Source organism: Megalobrama amblycephala, linkage group LG15 (assembly GCF_018812025.1).
Source record: "Megalobrama amblycephala isolate DHTTF-2021 linkage group LG15, ASM1881202v1, whole genome shotgun sequence".
Taxonomy (NCBI): Eukaryota; Metazoa; Chordata; class Actinopteri; order Cypriniformes; family Xenocyprididae; genus Megalobrama; species Megalobrama amblycephala.
Window position 1 is genome coordinate 32,192,332 of NC_063058.1, and position 20,984 is coordinate 32,213,315.

The 20,984-nt window shown below is 35.8% G+C and overlaps 1 protein-coding gene across 2 annotated transcripts in view; it reads left to right on the forward strand.

Moving 5' to 3' along the window:
• The window catches only part of tmem117 (transmembrane protein 117), a 44,644-nt gene extending 23,878 nt beyond the window's left edge, over positions 1–20,766 (forward strand). Inside the window, exons 4-8 of one of the 2 annotated variants that reach the window (XM_048159108.1) lie at positions 3,805–3,904; positions 7,104–7,201; positions 11,705–11,864; positions 16,242–16,398; positions 17,750–20,766. In XM_048159108.1, the coding sequence (XP_048015065.1) occupies positions 3,805–3,904; positions 7,104–7,201; positions 11,705–11,864; positions 16,242–16,398; positions 17,750–18,390 (1,156 nt within the window). In that variant the 3' untranslated portion in view covers positions 18,391–20,766. The remainder of the gene's footprint in view (positions 1–3,804; positions 3,905–7,103; positions 7,202–11,704; positions 11,865–16,241; positions 16,399–17,749) is intronic. The other variant, XM_048159109.1, reaches the window with a different exon arrangement.
• The last annotated feature ends 218 nt before the right edge of the window (positions 20,767–20,984 follow it).

Consider the following 20,984-nt stretch of genomic DNA (forward strand, 5'->3'; position numbering starts at 1 on the left):
AAATTCTGATTTATCATTCACAATAAGATCAAAAACATTAATCTAGGAAATAGCCAACTTTAAGTGTTCTAGATCGATTCTTATAGAGACTCGGGCTGATTGTAATTCTGTCCTGTAAAGTTCCTGAAAGGGCCAGTGAGGCTCTTGGAAGCGTTTTAGAGGGGATTTCAGATTTGTGGCTTCCGAGACGGTGCCTAATTAAAATTCAGTCCTGCCTTGGGAGTCGGTGAGAATGTCACAAACATCTCTGAGAGTCGGCCAGCGGCTGTTTTCACAGAATCAAACTGATTCTGATTCTGCGGCCCTGAAAATAGACCATAGGCAAACTGAAATTTTAACAGCGACTGGAGTTTGAATTGATCAAATCATGACTTGGACGTTTTGTTCTCTGTGAGACTCGACTCATTAGCAGCCGCTCGGGAGCATCATTCATATTAATTCTCACGGCTGGAGCATCTCTCCTCATCCCTGGAATACCGGCACACCGCACACATCAGTAATCCTGTCACGAGTCTCTCCAACTTCCAGGAACGAGGGTCTGTGCAGCTGATGTTCTTCCCAGTGCGAGTCGCCTCACCAGGGCTTGTTGTTTCCGTCAGTAACGTCTCGTTTGTTGATTCGAATCAACTCGTGCAGCATATGTGACCTCATTTTTTACCAGTGCATCTCATATTTCATAAACTGGGCTGCTGTAGAACTATAATTAACAGAAGAGACTCCGGGGAATCGTTTGGATAAACCGCATGTGTACGAGCAAGCTGTTGAACAGTCCATTATTTGGTTACATGTGGTTTAAGTGTGTGTGTGTAATATACAGTTTTTCTTGAAATCCAGTGTCATCACACAGTAATTATGGTACAGTGATAGTATCAGATGTTACTTTAATATGTAACATGGTACTGAATGAATAGCATGATGCATGTTGAAATAACATAGTATTATCATGGTAAATGTTCAAAAAACATGGTGTTTCAATGGTACATGCTATGGTGCATCGTTATACTATGGTGCATGTTAAAAAACATGGTATTAACATGGGAAATGTAAAAAAAAAAAAACAAAAAAAAACATGGTATTACCATGGAAAATTTTCAGAAAACATATTACAACCATGGAAAATGTCAAAAACTTGGTAATACCATAGTGTAAAAAAAACATGGAATTTCAATTATACATGCACAAACATAATTGTAATGCTAGGGATCATGTCATAAAGCATGGTATTAACATGGAAAACATAAAAAAACATGGTATTGGTATAGTAATGTTCAAAAACATTCTATTAACAAGGTAAATATTCAAAAAGCATGGTATTTTTATGGTACATATCCAAAAATAATTCTAAACCTATGGTGCATGTCTAAAAACATGGTATTAACATGGAAATTGATTTTAAAAAAAACAGTATTAGCATGATAAATGTTCAAGAATCATGGTATTCCAAATGTACATGTCCAAAAATTGTTGTAATACTATGGTGCATGTCCAAAAACATGGTATTAACATAGGAACTGTTCAAAAATATTGTAATACGATGGTGCATGTCATAAAAACATGGTATTACCACCATGAAGCATGTCAAAAACTTGGTAATACCATAGTGAATATTCAAAAAACATGGAATTTCGATGGTACATATCCAAAAATAATTCTAATCCTATGGTGCATGTCGAAAAACATGGTATTAACATGGAAATTGATTAAAAAAAACAGTATTAGCATGATAAATGTTCAAGAAACATTGTACATGTCCAAAAATTGTTGTAATACTATGGTGCATGTCCAAAAACATGGTATTAACATAGGAACTGTTCAAAAATATTGTAATACAATGGTGCATGTCAAAAAAACCATGATATTACCACCATGAAACATGTCAAAAACATGAAATTTCAGTGGTGCATGTCCAAAAATAATTGTAATGCTATAGTACAAGTCATAAAACATGGTAACAATGAAAAAACATGGTATTACCATGGTAAATGTTCAGAAAAATGTGGTATTACCTTGGGAAATGTTTATATATATATATATATATATATATATATATATATATATATATATATATATATATATATATATATATATATAATATATATATACCACCATGGAACATATCAAAAACATAGTAATGCAATGGGCCATGTTAAAAAAATATGGCATTTCAATGGAACATGTCCACAAAAACATGGGATTTCAATGTCATGTCCATAAAAAACATGGTAATGCTTTTGTGCATGTCCAAAAATACTTGTCTGTGAATGTTGTGTGTGCATGTGTGTCATTTGTGCTGCTGAGCTGATGTGACTTTGTCAGGTCATCCAGCAGTACTGCATTAAAATTACAGCCATAATGAATAAATGAAGACATGAGACACTAATCAGAGAAAGAGAGAAAGAGTGTGTGTGTCTCACTTTGCCATATCACACTCCATTCCCCTGCATGTTATTAAACCGTACCACCCTAAACTAGTTGCTCCATTACTTACATACTAACACACCCGTGAACGTTGGATGGTTCCCGTATTATCGATTAGCTCGATGCCCTTGGTGAACGACTCCCAGCAGAGCAGCTCCAGGCGGCTGGCCGTGGTCCACAACCGTGGGGTGTTTGAAACTGACTTAATGCGCCAATAAATCTTCCCTCTAATCAAAGCGGCTTTATCAGTGAGCTGTGAGGGTGATAAGTCGCTCTTTGGACATGCGCTCTAATGACTGGCCGTATAATGGACGGAATACAGATTCAATCTCGCGCGTTATGAGGCCGTAACGACAGCGGGTCAAGCGTTCGTTTGGTTTAGATTTGTTGTAGATTGAGCAACCATGAACATGCTAATGAAGATGAACGCTTGTTAAACACATGCTCTCGTTTTCAGGATAACGCGGTTCAAAAATGAGATCATTTAATATTTAGTATGCAATTTTTTATTAATTTGATTAAGGGTTATTATAGTAAACTTGAAATAAAATAAACTTATACCTGATTTTTTCTTTTCATTTGAGTTGCTTTTTTCATTCCTTGGTGAAAAATCCAGCTAAAACCAGCCTAAGCTGGTTGGCTGGTCTTAGCTGGTTTAAACTGGAAGTAACTGGTTTAAGCTGGTCTTCCCAGCCTCCTAGCTAACCAAAACCCCTCGAAAACCAGCTAAAACCAGCCTGACCAGTTTAGGCTGGTTTTAGCTGGATTTTTCAGAAGGGTAGTTACCAATTTGATGTCTCGGTATCAATTGGCCTGCAATTAACGGTGCTAATTAGGAAAAAAGCTCGTTAAAACGTGTTCTCCTTTAGAGAATAATGGTGTTATTATCCATAACGCGGTTCAGAATGAGACCAAAAACCCGTGTGGAAACAATCCGCTCGTTCTGACACTTGCTCTGCGTTTCCCGCCGTCTGTAATCCACACACTGACGTGCATAAGCAGATTAACAAGTTCGTACCTGTTCAAGGCCTGTAAACACTTCTGACGGCATAAAAGCAGCGTAAAGAAGATTACATTCGCTCGCTGTCACAACATATGAACGCTTGGCTGTGTTTTTATATGCGTTGGATCATTTTCTGGAAGCGATTCGTTCCCTGAATGCATTATAAAGGCCTCTGAAGTTTATTTGTGTTTGTGATGACGTTAACGTGTCCTGTGGCGTTATTGAAACGCTTTATCCAGCGAGTGTCACGTCGAATGAAAGCTTTTGGAGAAGACGCGGCTAAAGATGCGAAGCGCCACACCTCATGATCGCCGCGGCTCGCTGGAGCTGATCAACGGTGACAGAAACATGGACTGACCGGATCTGTGTCTCTCTCTCTACAGTCCTCACATGGTGACGGAGTACATGGGCATCAGGAACGAGAGTTTGATGAAGATGGCTGCTGTAGGGACGTGGATGGGGGATTTTGTGACGGCGTGGATGGTGAGACTCTAACCAGAACCTGTTTAAAGTCCACATGAAACGACACTCAAAACCTGTTTTTCTTCCGTGATTGATTTTATCCGTTGGGAATGACTTGTAGAGTAAGAAGTGGACATAAGAAGTGGATATATATATAATATATGGTAACACTTTACAATAAGGTTTTAATAGGTCACTAAGTTAACAATACTTCTACAGCATTTATTAATCTTAGTTAATGTTAATTTCATCATTTACTGATGTTATTTAAATCAAATATTGTATTTGTTAATGTTAATACACTGTGAAATAACATGAACAAACAGTGAACAGCTGAATTTTTATTAACTAACATTAACAAAGATTAATAAGTACTATAACACATTGTTAGTACATTTAGTAGCGTAATTATTTATTGGACATTGGTGTGTTTTATCATGCCACCATTTCACAAAACCAATAAGCCAATTATAGTTGTGCATTACAGTGACTTTACCATGTTTTTAATGAGGTAAAAAAAAAAAAAAAAAAAAAAAATATATATATATATATATATATATATATATATATATATATATATATATATATATATATATATATATTATGTATATTATGTATATTTTAATCTACAATAACACAATCACAAATTGTGGTATTTTATCTGTTTATCTGTATGTCATGTGACCATTAACCAACATCAGAGAACTGTGAACATGCAAATGTTAAATTATTGAAATATTCACTTGAAATATCAGGGGGAAAAAGTGGTTTGGCTGTCAATAAAGTTTGGAAAAGTTTCAAATATTGTGCACCGATGAATCGTGCTCAAGTAACAGCAGCAGTGTATATTAAAGTAAAAAGGGTGTAATTTTCATGTTGACTGTAGCAACTTTAAAGCAGCATGAAATTGTTTTATGAGTTTTCTTGACCTTGACGAACCTTCCCTGCGTCTGACGAGCCACTCAAATGTTTCTGTAATTATATGTTGGTAATTGACTCTAGTGGAAAAGCGACGAACGTTTCCAGAGGCGGCGGAGAGAATGTTTCATTAGAGATCGCCCAAACCAACAAACTCCTCATTTAGCCCCAAAAACTCTGGCAGGAGCTGCGATAAGACCACAGAGAGTTCGGCACGTCGAGAAAGCAATAATGTCCTCCTTAAAGGTGCAGCCGCAAAACAGAGAAATTAATAACGCTTGAAAATTATGATTAAAATGATGTTCACTCACACTGGAAGCGATTAATGTCGCATTGCTTCATCCTGTTTACACTTTATTTTCAACAGTGAAAGAATTTTACATATAATAGTTTTGGTAACACTTCACAATAACAATAAAAAATACTTCTAAATCATTTATTAATCTTAGTTAATGTTCATTTCAACATTTACTAATACTTTATGGAAATCAAAAGCTGTATATGTTTTATTATATATAATTTTTATATGTATATTATTTAATGAGCATGAACTAACAACTTTGCTATTAACTTTACCAATATGTTGACTTTTAATGCTTTGTTAAAAGTGGAATTATTTGGAATGTCATCGCAAGATTGACGTTTAAACTGACAGCTGTCACTCAAAGTGATTGACACACTTCAGTTTTTCTATAACATCTGTTTGTAAACTATAAGCACTGTTATAAATGTTGACAGTCGTGGCGATAAAAACAAGGTTTTCCCAAGTTCACTCAAGGACACGCAGGAAACAAACATCCTTCCGACAATATCCGGCATCAAAGTGCTTTCCTCAGTGACACGCAAGTGCAGGTGTAGTTCGGATCTGCTGGGATGTGTGTGTGTGTGTGTGTCTTTGGGTACATTAGTATTCCTGTGTTCAAACTGCAGAGATGAACAAAAGAGAAGAGGAGAAAAAGAGAGGGATAAAACAAAGGAGGGAGAGAACAGAAAGACGAAGGGCGAACGAGCGTCTCAAAGTGCTGAATCGAGACATTACTGACGGCGTCTACATGCCATTAATTCAGCCCTTCATCTCGTCACAGGCTGCTGCAGTTTGGCTGCGACGTGATGAAAGATTTACAGATTTATTTCACTTTCTCTTTCCCTCCCCACAGTTTTCAGTCTTTCTTTTGTGAAGGAGCGGATCCGTCATCAGGGTGACCTTAGACAGGCGTTACGGCTCACTGCACAGTCTGCACACTCAATAGGGCATAACTGTAGTTCACTTGACAAACACAGGTTAGAGGTTTAGAGGTTTGTATATGGCAATAATGTACTTGTGTAAGTATAACAATGTCATACATATGTAAATATATATTTTACATATTATAAATATTTATATTAATGCATTTTTATTAATATAATTTAAAATACATTTTATTATCCTAATTTGTCATAATCTAATAATCTAAATGTTGTGGTAAATTACTTTTGAAATAATAATAAAAAAATAAATAAATGTATTTAATATTTAATATGCAATTTTGTAATAGTTAATTTGATTCAGGGTTGTTAGAGTAAACTGAAACTAAAACCATAAAAAAAAAAAAATCTTATTCATAATAAATTTTACTTGCAATAAATAAAAACATCTCTCTTTTCATTTTCATTTTAGTTTAACTTGATGTACTAAAATAAAAAAAACTAATAAAAGTTAAAAGACGTACTTAAAAAAATGTAAAAAAAAAAAAATCATAAAAAAACAAAAAAATAGTAAAACTTTAACTAAAGTTAGAATGAAAATGAAAAATATGAAAATAAAAGCAAATTCAAAATATTAATAAAAAATATAATCTCATTAATTTTTTTTTTTTTTTTTACAATAACATTCACTGATTAAGTATAGAAAGTCAAAAAAAAGTTAAAACCGATATTCTATTGAACTTTATTACATGAAAATATTTTGGAAAATGAATAACATTTATTTAGTTTTTACTGTTTTATGACTTTGAGCACAATCCAGTGTGTTTTGGTATAATTTATATACTTTTATAGTTTTTGTTTATATTTTCTGTTTTCACTTTAGTTTTAAGTTTAGTTTAAGTTTCAGTCATTTTAGTTTAGTGTTTTTGTCATTATTATCATTATTTCTCAAATAAAATACTTTTTTTTTTTAATTTTATATCAGCTAATGTTACATTTATTTCACGTAAAAAAAAATTGTTTTATGGTTTTAGTTTTAGTTGACGATGATAACCCTGGTGCAGTCACTGAAGCACAAAGTAAGGAGTGTTTGTTTGTTTGTTTGTTTGTTTCCAAGGTAACAGACATGATGCTGCAGGACACTCATTACCCGGACTGGGGCCGGACCGCGAGATACTTATGGAGGCAAGGTCACAACCGGATCGTGCTGTTCTGGTGAGTCCGTTCACACTGCACATCTGATCCAACAGTCTCTCAGTGGAATCTGGATTCGTCCCTCAGAAGGGAACAGCAGTGACACACTGCATGTTTAACAAGCAAGTTCATCCACAAAAGCAGTTCTACTCATAAAAGCATGATTTAGACACTTTACAGCTAAAAGAACAGATGAGTTTTTGCTGAATGATTCATGAGAGAAGCACATTTCTGCTTTTAAACCCTCGTCTCATAGACGTTCATTGGAGCTGCATGACTGTAAACATGATTTCTGCTTGTTTACATAAAACGAGGTGCGAGTTGAAGTGATTTTCTGTGGTAATTTGACTGCATGTCACAGATACTGTCAGCTTAAGTCGTATCGAACCAGGAATATTGCTTTAATGGGCTTCTTGTGAGGCTGTGTGTGTGTGAGACGTCCTGAAGGAAAAATATTGATGAAGTGACTAAATCATGTTTTTATTCATATCTAAATATGCCAAAGGGTTTATTGTCTGGCAATAGTCAATTGTAATTTCTAAGAATAATTGTAGGCAGTTTATGAAGTATAAACAAGTTAAAAATGTGGAAAAAAGCCAGAAAAGACTAAGTAAAAATCTCTTTCTTTTTTTTTTTTTTTTTTGCAGTGCCACTTGCTCATATTATTATATTTTATTAATAATAAAATGTTTTTTCATGATCAAATATTAAATTGAGTGGTAAATCACTATTGCAGTGTTTATTTTAATATTTTAATTGAATTGTGAGTGTAAGTGTAATTAATTTATATTAATTAAAATATTGTAAATTTATAATTATTAATTTGATACAATTATGTAATTTATCTAAAATTATTTATTAAAATTAATATATATATATATATATATATATATATATATATATATATATATATAATTTTAGATAAAAAGATAACTAAAATTTTAAAAATATATATATAATTTAAATTGTAATTAATTTTATATTAATTTATAATATTTAATTTTATTTTATTATTAATTTGATTCAATTATGTAATGTATCTAAAATAATGTATCTTAAAATTAAAATAATTTTATAATTATTTATATATAAATATTTTTAAATTAAAAGATAACAAAAAATGTATATATATATATATATATATATATATATATATATATATATATATATATATATATATATATATATATATATATAATAGTGTTTGTGTGTGTGTGTGCGTGTTGATAACAGCACTTTTATCCCTGTTCTCATTACCAGCATGTTTAATTAAAGAAACACGCAGCAGAAAATCGATCAACTCCGCTGTTTGACACGGTTACGTGACCCCGAAACAAACGGCCTCCTGTGACGAAACACACGCTTTGACCCTGAAACACACCTGACAACATGACCTCTGACCTTCATGTCAGCTGATTCATTAAAGTATTAGTTCATTCATCTTTTATATTCTCCTGTTCTTATAGCATTTCAATCTACAAATTTTCTGTAAAAATATCTAAAAATGCATGAAAATGAGATAAAAATTACTTGAGAAGCAACACTGCATGAATATTAAGACTTGTTTCTTTAATAGGTGTGAATTTTGTCTTATGTTATTAATGATTATTATTTATAAAATGTTTAATTTTTCGTAATAAAAACTAAATTTAGTGTTAAATTACTTTTTATTTTTTTTATTTTTTTAAATAATTTTATTTAGTTAATTTGCAATATGTAAAACAAAAAATAATTTTCTTTAGAATGATATGCACTGGTGAGTCATTCACAGTGAGGACATTAAGAAATAAATACAAATAAAGAAAGTAAAAAAAAAACCCTTGTTTCTTATTTATAAAATGCAAGTGTTTTTTGTCTTTCGTCACTGACACATTTTAAAGTGTAAAAAAGTTAAAAGCATGTGGAAAAAACTCCCAGTGCAGTAAGACTAATTAAAAACTCATTAAAATGTCATTTTTATTCACCTGTTGACATTATCAAAGGAAACATTTTGCTGTTTTTAGCAGCACATTTTTATCTAAAGCATCCATATCAAAGTGACATCCAGCTGTTCATCCAGCGTCTCAATGTTAAAGTGCATGTCAACTGAGTTTAAAAAAAACAACAACTACTGACCTGGGATCAGTTCTGGCCTTTCATTGGCTGATGAATGTGCTCACAGTGACATGAAGAACTGATCTGGTGTCTGTATTATTCAGTGATTCCATCAGAAGTGCATTACACGATACATTTCATTCTCGCTCTCTCGGCACGTCTTTTATTAATGGACTCTCTCGGAGCGTCTCCATCCATTAGTAAACGGCAGACATCATTTCACACGCGGCGCGTCATAACAGACCGCAGTTCTGCAGAGAAACCGTGCGTTTAAGAGATCTGGCGCTGCTCATTACAGGCTGCTTACCGTCAGAAAAATGACACAAGATGTCAGAGATGACAGAACTGATGTGCACTACTGATCAGAAGTCTCAAAGCTGCATTTATATGATCAAAAATACAGTACAAAATCTGAAATATTATTAAAATGTGAATTAGATGTTTTCTGTATAAATTTATAGTAAAGTGTAATTTATTCCTGTGATCAAAGCTGAATTTTTATGATCAAAAATACAGTACAAATTCTGAAATATTATTAAAATGTGAATTAGATGTTTTCTATATAAATTTATAGTAAAGTGTAATTTATTCCTGTGATCAAAGCTGAATTTATATGATGAAACATATAGTAAAAATTCTGAAATATTATTAAAATGTGAAATAGATGTTTTCTATATAAATTTATAGTAAAGTATAATTTATTCCTGTGATCAAAGCTGAATTTATATGATCAAAAATACAGTAAAAAATCTGAAATATTATTAAAATGTGAAATAGATGTTTTCTGTATAAATTTATAGTAAAGTGTAATTTATTCCTGTGATCAAAGCTGAATTTTTATGATCAAAAATAAGTACAAAATCTGAAAATTTTAAAATTGAAATGATGTTTTCTGTATAAATTTATAGTAAAGTGTAATTTATTCCTGTGATCAAACTGAATTTATATGATCAAAAATACAGTAAAAATCTGAAATATTATTAAAATGTGAATTAGATGTTTTCTGTATAAATTTATAGTAAAGTGTAATTTATTCCTGTGATCAAAGCTGAATTTTTATGATCAAAAATACAGTACAAATTCTGAAATATTATTAAAATGTGAATTAGATGTTTTCTATATAAATTTATAGTAAAGTGTAATTTATTCCTGTGATCAAAGCTGAATTTATATGATGAAACATATAGTAAAAATTCTGAAATATTATTAAAATGTGAAATAGATGTTTTCTATATAAATTTATAGTAAAGTATAATTTATTCCTGTGATCAAAGCTGAATTTATATGATCAAAAATACAGTAAAAAATCTGAAATATTATTAAAATGTGAAATAGATGTTTTCTGTATAAATTTATAGTAAAGTGTAATTTATTCCTGTGATCAAAGCTGAATTTTTATGATCAAAAATACAGTACAAAATCTGAAATATTATTAAAATGTGAAATAGATGTTTTCTGTATAAATTTATAGTAAAGTGTAATTTATTCCTGTGATCAAAGCTGAATTTTTATGATCAAAAATACAGTACAAAATTCTGAAATATTATTAAAATGTGAAATAGATGTTTTCTGTATAAATTTATAGTAAAGTGTAATTTATTCCTGTGATCAAAGCTGAATTTTTATGATCAAAAATACAGTAAAAATTCTGAAATATTATTAAAATGTGAAATTAGATGTTTTCTATATAAATTTATAGTAAAGTGTAATTTATTCCTGTGATCAAAGCTGAATTTATATGATCAAAAATACAGTAAAAAATTCTGAAATATTATTAAAATGTGAAATTAGATGTTTTCTGTATAAATTTATAGTAAAGTGTAATTTATTCCTGTGATCAAAGCTGAATTTATATGATCAAAAATACAGTAAAAATTCTGAAATATTATTAAAATGTGAAATAGGTTTTCTGTATAAATTTATAGTAAAGTGTAATTTATTCCTGTGATCAAAGCTGAATTTTTATGATCAAAAATACAGTACAAATTCTGAAATATTATTAAAATGTGAATTAGATGTTTTCTGTATAAATTTATAGTAAAGTGTAATTTATTCCTGAGATCAAAGCTGAATTTATATGATCAAAAATACAGTAAAAATTCTGAAATATTACTAAAATGTGAAATAGATGTTTTCTATATAAATTTATAGTAAAGTGTAATTTATTCCTGAGATCAAAGCTGAATTTATATGATCAAAAATACAGTAAAAATTCTGAAATATTATTAAAATGTGAAATAGATGTTTTCTATATAAATTTATAGTAAAGTGTAATTTATTCCTGTGATCAAAGCTGAATTTTCTGCATCATTACTCCAGTCTTCAGTGTCACATGATCCTTCAGAAATCATTCTAATATAGTCTCATTGACCGGACTAATCGAGCACTAGTGCTAGTAATGACACTGATAAGGCTGCTGGTCTTTCTCAGGACGGTGTTGATCTCTCTGACCTCTGTGGTGGTTCTGGTCATCAGTACGGACTGGATCCGGTGGGATAACCTGAACCGCGGGTTCCTGCCCAGTGACGAGGTCTCCAGAGCCTTCCTCGCCTCCTTCATCCTGGTCTTTGACCTCCTCATCATCATGCAGGTACAAACACAACCTCATCTGTCCTTCTTTCAGCCTCTTACTTTATTGAATCTTTGTGTGTGTGTGTGTTTCTGCTCTTGACTGATTCATGTTTAATGTCCTCCACTTCGCCGCAGGCAGCAAATCATAGTGGAGTGTGTCACTGTCTCATGAATATGCTAATATGGGCTCAACAGCTCCTCATGCTGTTCGTCCTGTAATAACCACACAAAAACACACACACATACACACTCACTCATTCACACACACACTCACGCATTCACTCGCTCACACACACACATTCACACACAGGTTCATCTGACTCCTGAAGTTTCTCAAAACAGGCCGTTCTCATTTCAACCCATCTTCAGTTTCCTTTACATCAAACTTTAATATGTTCAGGAGATAAAAAGACAAGGTCATTGTTTTCATTTTAAAATGTTCAAATTTTCTTTTCACAGATGCATTCACTTAGATTTTTTTCTACTATAATTTCTCATGTTTTTATTTATTTATTCATCTTGTCAACATCTTATTTTATTATTTTTGACCAAATCTTGTTAATTTCATTTGTTTTCAATTATTTTCATTTATGCATTTTTGTTTTTCAGCCATCACATCTCACATCATTTAATTAAATTATTTTTTTAACTGTATTTTTTTTTTCTTGTTTATTTCATTTTCATATTTTTCCAGAGGTGTTGACCTTAAGTTTTTCACATCTGTTATTGTTTTATTTTTCTTTAGCATCCGTCGACCAATCAGAAGCTTGGCTCAAATCACAGACTGTCTGTTTCTGATTACGGTCTCAATCACTCACCTGCGTTGGCTCAAATATGTTGACATTCACTGACTGATTGTAATTATTCCCTCAGCGTTGACGGGCGTCTCAATCCGTTGCCGTTACACGTCTGTATCTGTGCCTGGATCTGCGTCTCTTTCTCCCTCATAGTTGCTTCTTCTCTTCCATCTCCACACAGATATTTCACCTCACTCCTGTCAGTGTTCGCCCCGTGTGACGGTTAATCTCTGCGGCCGCTCTGACGTGCCTGATATTTTATTCAGTGCCTAATTAACTCAGAGACCCAGAACGGCCGCGAGCCAGCGGGATTTACAAGGTCTTTCATTTGAACCTCTTCCATTGGTTTTATGCCACGTAATTTAAGGTTCATTTTGTATAACACAGTTATCATGGACGTCAATGAGGCCGAAACGATGAGCTGCACAAAGAGAGAAACTGTAATTATGTGGCTCCTCGTTAGCTCTTCGCTAAGCCGCATAGAATTCAAAGACTCTCAGTTCTGTAAACACAAGGCCTAATTGCCAAGAAACAACATTATTCTGCATTTCTTCTGCTTAATTTGGTTTGTTTTTGCGTCTGTCCTGGAGCTGCGAGGCGCAGCGTCTCAGATTCTCTTATACGTTATCAAAGTTTTATTGATTTTCCTCTGACTGTTCTCAAGAGGGGCGGCGGTCGAATCACGTCGGTTCGGCTGATGCTCGGTGACACTGGGATCTCTTGTCGCGTTCCCAAGCGCAAACTTTTGAAGCCTTGGAATTTGATTTTGATCTCTTATAAATGTCAGACAGAAAAGTACAACAGAGACCATCAGCATCAGAAATGCTCCAGACCTCTGAACACTGAGAAGGGTTTAGTTTGTTTTCATACAGTCCGAATGAAAAACTAAAACTACAATATATAATGCTATGCAGTTGCTAGGGTGCTTTGGGTAGTTGCCAGGATGTTGCTATGCAGTTGCTAGGTTGTTTTAAGTAGTTGCCAGGACGTTGCTATGCAGTTGCTAAATTGTTTCAGTAGTTGCCAGGACGTTGCTATGCAGTTGCTATGTTGTTTTGGGTAGTTGCCAGGATGTTGTTATACATAGTTGATAAAGAGTGCTGAGTGCATTGCAATGCAGTAGCTAAATTGTTTTAGTAGTTTCCAGGACATTGCTATGCAGTTGCTAAATAGTTTCTGTATTTGCCAGGACGTTGCTATGCAGTTTTTGGGTGTTATGGGTAGTTGCCAGGATGTTGCTATGCAGTTGTTAAAATGTTTTGGGTTGTTACCAGGATGTTGCTATGCAGTTGCTAGGGTGTTTTGGGTGGTTGCCAGGATGTTGCTATACAAAGTTGATAAAGAGTGTTGAGTGCATTGCAATGCAGTTGCTAAATTGTTTCAGTAGTTACCAGGGTGTTGCTATGCATTTGCTAGGGTGTTTTGGGTAGTTGCTAGGACGTTACTATGCAGTTGCTAGGTTGTTTTAAGTAGTTGCCAGGATGTTGCTATGCATTTGCTATGATGCTATGGGTAGTTGCCAGGACATTGCTATGCAGTTGCTAGGGTGTTTTGGGTACTTGCCAGGATGTTGTTATACATAGGTGATAAAGAGTGCCGAGTGCATTGCAATGCAGTAGCTAAATTGTTTTAGTAGTTGCCAGGATATTGCTATACAGTTGCTAGGTGTTTTGGGTAGTTTCCAGGACATTGCTATGCAGTTGCTAAATAGTTTCTGTATTTGCCAGGACATTGCTATGCAGTTTTTGGGTGTTATGGGTAGTTGCCAGGATGTTGCTATGCAGTTGCTAAATTGTTTCAGTATTTGCCAGGACGTTGCTATGCAGTTTTTTGGTGTCATGGGTAGTTGCCAGGATGTTGCTATGCAGTTGTTAAAATGTTTTGGGTTGTTACCAGGATGTTGCTATGCAGTTGCTAGGGTGTTTTGGGTGGTTGCCAGGATGTTGCTATACAAAGTTGATAAAGAGTGTTGAGTGCATTGCAATGCAGTTGCTAAATTGTTTCAGTAGTTACCAGGGTGTTGCTATGCATTTGCTAGGGTGTTTTGGGTAGTTGCTAGGACGTTACTATGCAGTTGCTAGGTTGTTTTAAGTAGTTGCCAGGATGTTGCTATGCATTTGCTATGATGCTATGGGTAGTTGCCAGGACATTGCTATGCAGTTGCTAGGGTGTTTTGGGTACTTGCCAGGATGTTGTTATACATAGGTGATAAAGAGTGCCGAGTGCATTGCAATGCAGTAGCTAAATTGTTTTAGTAGTTGCCAGGATATTGCTATACAGTTGCTAGGTGTTTTGGGTAGTTTCCAGGACATTGCTATGCAGTTGCTAAATAGTTTCTGTATTTGCCAGGACATTGCTATGCAGTTTTTGGGTGTTATGGGTAGTTGCCAGGATGTTGCTATGCAGTTGCTAAATTGTTTCAGTATTTGCCAGGACGTTGCTATGCAGTTTTTTGGTGTCATGGGTAGTTGCCAGGACGTTGCTATGCAGTTGTTAAGATGTTTTGGGTTGTTACCAGGATGTTGCTATGCAGTTGCTAGGGTGTTTTGGGTGGTTGCCAGGATGTTGCTATACAAAGTTGATAAAGAGTGTTGAGTGCATTGCAATGCAGTTGCTAAATTGTTTCAGTAGTTACCAGGGTGTTGCTATGCATTTGCTAGGGTGTTTTGGGTAGTTGCTAGGACGTTACTATGCAGTTGCTAGGGTGTTTTGGGTACTTGCCAGGATGTTGTTATACATAGGTGATAAAGAGTGCCGAGTGCATTGCAATGCAGTAGCTAAATTGTTTTAGTAGTTGCCAGGATATTGCTATACAGTTGCTAGGTGTTTTGGGTAGTTTCCAGGACATTGCTATGCAGTTGCTAAATAGTTTCTGTATTTGCCAGGACATTGCTATGCAGTTTTTGGGTGTTATGGGTAGTTGCCAGGATGTTGCTATGCAGTTGCTAAATTGTTTCAGTATTTGCCAGGACGTTGCTATGCAGTTTTTTGGTGTCATGGGTAGTTGCCAGGACGTTGCTATGCAGTTGTTAAGATGTTTTGGGTTGTTACCAGGATGTTGCTATGCAGTTGCTAGGGTGTTTTGAGTAGATGCCAGAACATTGCTGTGCTGTTGTTAAGGTGTCCTAGGTAGTTACTAGGACATTGCTATGCAGTTGCTAGAGTGTTTTGGGTAGTTGCCAGGATGTTGGTATACAGAGTTGCTAAAGTATTTTATGGATATTGCTATGCAGTTGTTAGGGGTATTAGGTAGTTGCCAGGATGTTGCTATGCAGTTGCGAGGGCATTGGGTTGATGCTTGGGCATAGTTACTTGCTTACTAATTATAGTATTTTTTGTGTGTGTTGTTATGCAGTTGCTATGGCATGGTTTCTCTGTGTTAAATGTAGTACTAGTGATTCTTTCTACACATAAGGGTGTGTTTATACAGTTTTCTCAACAGTGGATGTTTATGTATTCTGCACTTCAGACATTCTTCCATCTGAAGCGTGTACTGTACATACACTTGTGCTGTGATGCTTGATGTGGTTTGGTATTGTACTGTAACACCTGAAGGCTTTATGCATTTGAGATCTGTTGATTTGCCCTTGTTTTTCCAGTGTGTTTGTTGGATCTTCTCCTTCCAGGACTGGGAGTTTCCTCACTTCATGGGTGATCTGGACATGAACCTTCCGGGCCTTTCCACCACCCAGCTGAAGATCAGACTGCCCGTGTGCAAACGCGTCTTTAAAGAGGAATATCACATTCACATCACGGGTAAATTCGCACACTTGTGCCTTAAATAGGGCACGACAGGAAATACACTGTGAACACAATGATGCCAATGAATCAAGTGGTAGTGCTCTAAACTGTTCGTTCGGGACAGGACGGATGAATTAATTCCTTTCCCAAAGGGACGTGCTGTCAGAATATTAGCTCGTTAGATACATCTCTTTATAATTATGTGTTTGAAGGCAGCGTTCGTAATGCATACTAATTAGTATTTGCTCATCTGTAAACTTGCATTTATATAATGGAGTCAGTAAATCTGACAGTCTCTGAGCGAACAGCTTTCCTTTCTCCGCTGTGTTTTGCTCACTGTACCGAGGCCTGATGGCCATCCTGGGAGTAGATGATCGCTCCCCCGAGGCTTGGGGAATGGCCTTCCTGCTCAACCATTCACAAAAGTCTTTAACCTTATTGTTTGGTGCGGTGATTTAGCATTTGAAAGTAACCTCACATGAGTGCATTAACAACGGCGGCCATTAGAAACCTCCAAACGCAGTTATTTCACTTTCTCAAGCAGCCGTCTCAGACTCAGAAAGACACTTCTGCTGCGCATGTCGATGTTACTATGCAGTTGCTAGGCTGTTTTAAAGTAGATGCCAGAATGTTGCTATGCAGTTGTTAAGGTGTTTTGGGTGGTTACCAGGATGTTGCTATGCAGTTGCTAGGGTGTTTTATAGAAGATGCCAGAATGTTGCTATGCGGTTGTTAAGGTGTTTTGGGTGGTTACTAGGGTGTTGCTATGCAGTTGCTATGGTGTTTTGAGTGGTTACCAGGATGTTGCTATGCAGTTGCTAGGGTGTTTTAAGTAGTTGCCAGAAAGTTGCTATGCAGGTGCAAGGGTGTTTAAAGTAGATGCCAGAACATTGTTATGCAGTTGTTAAGGTGTTTTGGGTAGTTACTAGGAAGTTGCTATGGTGTTTTAGGTAGTTGACAGAATGTTGCTATGCAGTTGTTAAGGTGTTCTGGGTAGTTTCTAGAATGTTGCTATGACGTTGCTGTGGTGTTTGTTTTGGGTACAGTAGTTTCCAGGATGTTGATATGCAGTTGTTAAGGTGTTTTGGGTAGTTACTACAATGTTGCTAAGCAGTTGCTATAGTGTTTTTATGTAGTTGCCAGGATGTCGCTATGCAGTTGTTAAGGTGTTTTGGGTAGTTAACAGGATCTTGCTATGCAGTTGTTATGGTGTTGTATGTAATTGCCAGGATGTTGCTATGCAGTTGCCAAGATGCTGCTGTACAGAGTCTCTAAAATGTTTTGCATACGTTGCTATGCAGTTGCTAATGTGTCTGACTGATGATTGCCCAACATGTTAATGTTCTTCTCTTTTTTTCTATCTCAGGTAAATGGTTTAATTATGGAATCATCTTCCTGGTCCTCATCTTGGACCTCAACATGTGGAAGAACCAGATCTTCTATAAACCCTATGAATACGGTCAATACGTAGGTCCAGGAGAGAAGATCTACACCGTGGAGGATCCGGAGACGCTGAGGGACTTTAACCGCAGCACGCTGACCTGGGAATGGCGCTCCACCAACATAGACCCCCGCACCAACCGGACGTACGTCCAGAGAGACATGTTCCTTCACAGCCGCTACGTGGGCTCCAGTCTGGACGTGAAATGCCTGGCGTTCATCCCGAGTCTGGCGGCTTTTGTGCTCTGTGGGTTCTTTATATGGCTGTTCGGCCGTTTCCAAGACAGCGAGACGTTCCCCGAGAGCCCAGACAAGAGCTACGAGCGCATCAAGCGCAAATCGCCGTCAGATCCGGGAGTCACGCCAGAGGAAGTGCACATCACCATGACTGAGGCCTTTAAGAGGAGCGGGACGCCCATGTTGCTCTTGGTTGACACTCATCATTTTGGGTCATCAAACAACTCCATGTCACCGTGTTCAAACGAGACCCAGGAGACCCAACCCAGTGTAGCAGCTGACAGCTCTGCTCATGAGGATACCGCTGATGTCAAAAAGCTGACCCCATGACCATAGCCAAAGGTCAGATCGACTCTAGGAATACTTTCTGAAATCCTCAACATTGTTTGGTGTTGGGTTAGTCCAACAAACTTCCAAAATATGTTGCTAATTGGTAGGGCTGCATCCTAATAGCCGACTAAACGTTAGTCGTCGACAAGAGGCTTGGTCAACCAAAATTTCATTAGTTGGTTAGTCTCAGAAAAAAAAACTCAATGAAGGACAGTCATCCTTGTGGTAATTACAGTATGTCAGACAGGAAATTCAAATGTTTGCCTATCATCTATCGACCTTAAATATGGCTTATTATTTGAAACGTAAGTAGTAGCAACTTTACATGGCTGCTCGCTCTAACGTTAACTTAATGTACGCTATTTTTAGGCACATATCAAAGTGTTTGTGAGAAGCGTGGAAGCTAAAGTATAGCGCTTATTGTAAGATATGAAGGCGTCGAGGCGATCACTTGCATTTTTTCCTGATAACAGTGGAAATTTATGGTTTATGGTCGTACCATAGACTGTAAAAAAAAAAAAAGATTGACGACGCACCTTCACTCTCTTCCAGTGTAGAAAAGTAAATCTGCTAAATATGGCGCTGACATCTTGGGACCCGAGTCTGCGCAGTAGTGAGCATGAAGTGGGGCCGCGGTATCATCGCCCCCGTCCACACTCCCGCATAATCAGTTAGTACAGTTTACTGCAGAACAACTCATTATGTCAGTGTGAGATAAACAGTTATGGAAATGTAGAAATTAAAGTTAACCTCCTCCCAAAGATCCCAAAAAAAGTCTGTTGGTGCCTCAGTGACTACTTCGCTCAGAGAAGCTGTCAATCATAACGTCACACCTCCTTTATTATAACATCAAATAAGTAACTAAAACCAAACTTATTTAAAAAAACGAACACCTGAACTTATAAAAAGTTACAAGATAAACGAGATAAAAACTACCTAAAATGACAGAAACCATCTTTGAAAAAAATTTATGTGAAGTGTAATTCGATTGTTTAGTTTGTCTCACGGGTGGGGTTTAAGAGCTATACTGCATCCAGCCACCTGGGGGCGATCAAAATGTTTTGGCTTTGCTTTTCAGGACTAATACACCATTCAAAACTGTAAAGGGTCTACTTTTATTTGTGTGCACTCACAATAACAACAAAACTTTGTGCTTTTGTAAAATAAAGAAAACAAACAGGAATGCGCTTTCTGCCGTCTCGGTCTCTGTGAACTAGAGCACGTCACAAAAAATGAACCGAAACTCAGCGTATACTTGCCTCACAGACATGAGAAATATATTTATAGAAAGCTTCAAATGTCTACTTTTAAACAAGCCAATTTAAATACTCTCTGATTATGTAATCTGTATGAAAAGTGCATTTATCTCTATAGGCACGTTCACTATACTGCGGAGATGATAATCAGCATCGTCAACTTCATCTTTGCTGCCGACACTGACTCAGAAAACACTAGTTTATTAATAAACAATTAAAATGTCTCCTTGCTATTTTTCTCTGACACATTCATAATCATTACTTTTGCCGGTGATTTGCAGCAAGCTTGAGCATGGAAAAGGCTATATTACACCTATATATTAACTATATATTTTATTTATTTATATATATATTAAATGCTCATTATGGTTTAGTATTCTCCTTAGTATATATTTAAGTAATTAAATTAACTGTTAAGTAATGGCTGAAATGAATGACTACTAGTCGACTAGAAAATCTTTAGTTGGGAGCAGCCCTACTGATTGGCTAGTTTTGAAACCACAAATCAACTCTTCTTTTTTTATCAATCTTTTCAGCGGTCTTGCACATGGCATCAACCTTTTGAACTCAAACTTTTAAACGTTCCTCAAAACGTCCCTCAAGGACGTTGGTCTATATGGTGCTGGATGTTTGATTTTTGTACGTCTTTTTATGTAGACACGCCAGTGCCTACATGGATAAAATGCTGTCCTCACAGTGAACGCATGGCATGATGGTCATGAAAATACTCTTAATGAACACCTAAAGCTGTGCCTTCATTATCAAACCTGCGCATGGGACGTAGCTCCATGTCTAATCATTATCTGTTGAACTATTTATCAGTTATTTAAACACCAAACTGCTGTGCCACCAAATATATGTTCACACGCATGTGTTGGAAAATCTGATCTGATTGTTAATGCTTTATTTCTGTATTTTCAGATTCAGCCAAAGCAATGCCATCTTAAAAACCGAATCCTTTGTCTTTTATACGTGTGTTGTTTTGAAATCTTCACCGCAGTGTTTGTTTTGACCATGTTCGTCCTGTGTGTTTTTTCTGATGAGCAGGTGAGCTTCTTAAAATGTTTGGATGGTAAATATCTGCGCCAATCCCTGTTATCAATAAACAACCTTCTTTTGACATGCAGGTACCGTGTTATTTCAGAGGTTGCATGTTATCGGTGGAAATGGTTCTTTTCATATCGAGACGCTTCCAAAGTGGCGACTGCTGGTGTTAGCCGCGGTCCACTGTGACCTTGTTGCCAAGCAACCCCTGAGGGCCGGCCTGCGTCCAGATGTCGATCCGGTTCTGCAGAAAGTGGCAATCAAACCCATTTATAGGAACATTGGGTAAACAGC